The sequence below is a fragment of the Sinohyriopsis cumingii genome, chromosome 8, assembly GCF_028554795.1.
Source record: "Sinohyriopsis cumingii isolate HCF-2022 chromosome 8, ASM2855479v2, whole genome shotgun sequence".
NCBI classification, from domain to species: Eukaryota; Metazoa; Mollusca; class Bivalvia; order Unionida; family Unionidae; genus Sinohyriopsis; species Sinohyriopsis cumingii.
Window position 1 is genome coordinate 123,161,953 of NC_142968.1, and position 4,365 is coordinate 123,166,317.

The 4,365-nt window shown below is 34.9% G+C and overlaps 1 protein-coding gene across 1 annotated transcript; it reads left to right on the forward strand.

Annotated features, from left to right (window-relative positions):
- Positions 1 to 950: 950 nt before the first annotated feature.
- Positions 951 to 3,688, forward strand: LOC149794558 (G protein-coupled receptor 157-like). The gene is made up of 3 exons (XM_089969130.1): positions 951 to 1,408; positions 1,863 to 1,890; positions 3,335 to 3,688. Exons 1-3 carry the CDS (start codon positions 951 to 953, stop codon positions 3,686 to 3,688), a joined length of 840 nt encoding a protein of 279 aa, XP_089825256.1.
- Positions 3,689 to 4,365: the final 677 nt, after the last annotated feature.

Here is a 4,365-nt window from a genome sequence, read left to right on the forward strand (position 1 = left end):
ATCGCCATCTTAATGCTACAATTTTTGCTACTACTGGATGACGTCCGTGTCATTGCCATCTTCGGCTGCTTATTGTGTATGTATTAATTGATGGCGGGGTTTCGTGTATCCGTGTGTAGGTGCGCGCGCGTGTGTGTGCATAAGAGAAGGGGGTATTGTCTCTAAAACAGTCCCGGTACAATTTAATTACCTTCACATTTTTCTGTCGGGTAGGAGATAAAAAAGACGCGCAATTTTGTTTGTAGTTACTCTGGAACTCAGTGCCTGTTATTTTATCACTAATGTTATCTCTTGCCATTTAACAAACTCAGTGCCTGTTATTTTATCACTTATGTTATCTCTTGCCATTTAACAACTCAGTGCCTGTTATTTTATCACTAATGTTCTCTTGCCATTTGACAAACTCAGTGCCTGTTATTTTATCACTAATGTTCTCTTGCCATTTAACAAACTCAGTGCCTGTTATTTTATCACTAATGTTATCTCTTGCCATTTAACAAACTCAGCACAACCTGAATATATAACCCACAAAAATGCAAACAAATTTCTACTTGAAACAGTTTTTTTTTTTTTGATGCAACATGCTTGCCAGGATTCCTGTACAGTGCACACTGCATTTATTGATTGGGAGGTGTCACACGTTTGAGTTATGATTTGAATACAAATGTAAGCTGAATTTGTTTCGTTTGGAAGTTTACTGCACAGTAATAAACATGCTATTTAATATCTAGGCATCTGGGAAAAAAGTGATATGCCCAAGGACCACCAAGGCAACTCAAATGGGCTAATCTAGTAGTAGATAAACGAAGTGAGTATGGAACAAATCGCACACAACTATTATGATAAAGTTTCTTTAGGCTGAGTAAACCACTTATTCTAGATTCATTAAGAGTCTACCGCAAAACAAAAACAACAAAATCAGGGAGATTCTTGATATTATTTATTTCAAAATGAGCAATATTTCAATTATACATTTCAAGTCCATACAACTTGCATCTGCAGGCTGCACCATTGTCAGTTCTCTTCTGTCAATATTTGGTGCCTTCGTCATATTGTGGACGTACTGGAGAGTCATTTCTCTTCGGAATTTTCCGAGAACCCTTCTTATATGGCTTACAATTGCTGATTTAATGAATGCAACAGGATATCTGTTTGGAACGATTGACTTTTTATCGAACAATTGTACGAATAACGACGTTTGCATTGCCCAAAGCATCGTTACAATTTTCGCCTCTTTGGCGCCATTTCTCTGGACGTTGGTAATAATAGCTCACCTGATGATAGCCATTCAGTTCCGGAGCGACAAGACAAGGTCTGTGATTTTAAAGGTTTTATACTATGTCATCTGCTGGGGAGTTCCAGGTAAGAGGCATATTGTTATTTTTAACATTGAAATCCTGATTGATTAGTTGACTAGGTGATTGACTACGTCATTAACATCTCCATATTAGTTTATCCGTACTATGCGTAGACAATCTTTACAATCGATGTCATGAAGAATAGCTTAAATTGAATTCTGAACGTCTTGGAATTGTATCACTTTTATAGAAATACTAAAAATTACCTGCTTTACTTTCTCCTCCAGGAGTAATCACAATAGTTGCAGGTTTAAAGGAAGTTCTAGATCGTACCTCTGACACTAATACAGCGGTTCTAGGTCGTACCTCTGACACCAATACAGCGGTTCTAGGTCGTAACTCTGACACCGATACAGCGGTTCTAGGTCGTACCTCTGACACCAGTACAGCGGTGACCGGAACACGGTGCTGGATTAAAGACGATATTACATATACAGAGAGGATTAAATGGAAGTTACTTGCAGGAAAGGGCTGGGAAATCCTCTGCTATATATTGTCCTTCAGCATTCTTGTCTTGCTGAAAGTAAAGCTGGTAAGTTGATGTCTATGCAATAATGACTGGTTTGAACCTAGAAGATAAATAATCCACATTAAGTGGTGGGGAATGGAGTTACATAAAGCTTTTAACAATAAACAGAATGAAGCGTAAGAGGTCTAAATTTCTTTAACAAGACATATTGTTATAACTCTATCGTTTAAAACAAAGTTACAGAAAAGAGATAAAACCAACGAGTTTTCTGAAATTTAACAAATTATTTCCCTAGAATAAAAAGTGAAAATGTAAAACAAATAACTTACGATATTGAGAATTAAATCCTAAATACTCATAGAATTTCTAACACAAGCCCTGATGATTAAAGTTCTGAACAAACTGTAATGGTAATCCAGAATAAATCCAACGCTGAAAGTGTTGATGTACATGTGATGTCCTGAATTGTAATGATGTGCAAACAGTCTTTTATTGAATCACAAAAATATAATCCAAAATATATCGTTATTTGAATTTCACTAAAAAGCATAGTCTCTATTTCCAAGAATATGTTTTAAATTAGCATTTTGTGTTTCCAATGAATAAATAATTTGAATAAATACATTCCAACCCAAATGAAATATTGGATACAACAATAAGACTGATTTCTGCTTCAGATTTTATTGCATAAAAAGATAATTTTTCCAGTAAACAAAATCTTATACTTCTCGACCTATCCTAGGTCACACTTAGTATTTTCTAAAATAAATTACCTAGTGGAAAATTCCATTCTAGACGGTTCCAAATGTTTACAAGATAAAATCTTAGTTATAATTAGAAAGTATGTTACTAAAATTATAATAAAGAACATGGAAAAACAATGTCCTTGACTTTGACCAAGATAAATATGTTTACTTCTATTGATAACGATCCCAATGTTAAACCCATACTCACAGAGAAAATATTAGTTGTTTACAGAATATAAAAATATAAACGATTTTGTCAGGTACAAAAATACAGTCTTGCATTACCCATAGCATATAATGAAATAAAAAAATAAAGAAAACTTACTAACAAAGAATGCATATTTAATATGCATAACAAAAGGAATAATTAATTCGTATCAATCATCTGGAAGTATATTGTTCGCAACACTTATGAGATCCTAGCTATTCCAGCTAGGGATTCGGCAAGAATTAAAAAACGCCACCAAAACCATAAACACTTTTTTTTAAGTTACAGTCCTCTTAAAACAAATTCAAACACGAGTCCTGCAATCCGCTACGTATTGAACATTTAGAATGAATAGGCTCAAAAATATTTACGACTTTGTCAGACAAATCTTACAATTCCGATCTTTTTATCACTTGTATAAGAATAAATAAATATATACGTGCATATGTACATGCATGCATACATACATACATACATACATACATACATACATACATACATACATTTCACCGCTCTTATGTTGTAGTAACATTCTAAGCATTTTTGTCCACAGTACCTTTCTCGAAGTCGACTAAGCGAGCTGGATACAGATTTCAGGGATGAGGATACCCATTATCTGTACATGTGGTTGCTTTTGTGGCTCCTCCGAGTTTGGGGCACCATCCGCTTTATATTAGTATGGTTCAAGCATACAAATGATTTCGAATCCCTGACAAGTCCTCAAAGCATTGGAGACCTTGCGCTGATAATTCTTCAAAGCATTGGAGACAGTGCACAGGCTTTTGGCAATTGTGTTCTTTTCTGCTTTTTGGATAAAGTGGTTGTGGCATATATAAAAGATACATGTATTTCTTGTAAATGTCAGAAAGTCGAGCATGAAAGACTTATTCCTACTTCAGAAGGATGAGCAAATAACGAGAAGCTTGTCTCGCACAGTACAGTTTGCGAGTTTAATGACGGCCAATATATTAATGGAGAGAACTGGATAAGAAAGAAATGTATATAGTCAAAGGTGCGATCATAGTGTTATAAAGCTACATAGTCAAACCCCTGCATACGAAACAGTCATTTAAGGAACTACTTTTGAAAGTACTTTAAAATGGCAGACACGTCAAATGCACAAGATATAATCCCCCCCCCCTCTCTCTGTCAAGGCAGATACTTTGACTGGCTATCACATTTAATATCTGAAGACAAAGAAATTGTTTCTGATCAGGCCTTTTCATATATTCAACTAAAAAGGCTATTTGCGCCAGGAATCTCAACCTAAGAGATCACGCAAATAGTATCAGCTATACCAATAATGTTACAAATCGGACTTCAAAAAGGGATGAGTCTAAGAGATAAATTTATATCATCTAGCTCGTTGGAAACCAGAAAAAGAAATATATCAACACAACAATGGCAAGATAAACGAATTACATCCAAAAGTAGCTTTGAAAAATGAAAAGATAACGCAGATCAATAGAAAACCTTTACCCCAGCAATAAAATGAACCGATTTCCTAAATGTTTGTTCCTGTAAGAAAAACTGACGGTTATGAGTAAAAACTAGCAACTCTTGATTGTATGAGGCACAGTAGTA

Excerpts from the sequence above, each read along its gene's own strand:
- LOC149794558 (XM_089969130.1), top strand. The coding sequence starts at position 951 with ATGAGCAATATTTCAATTATACATTTCAAGTCCATACAACTTGCATCT. Across the intron at positions 1,409-1,862 it reads ATTGAAATCCTGATTGATTA|CATTCTTGTCTTGCTGAAAG; the intron begins GTTGACTAGGTG and ends ATTGTCCTTCAG. Across the intron at positions 1,891-3,334 it reads TCTTGCTGAAAGTAAAGCTG|TACCTTTCTCGAAGTCGACT; the intron begins GTAAGTTGATGT and ends TTTTGTCCACAG.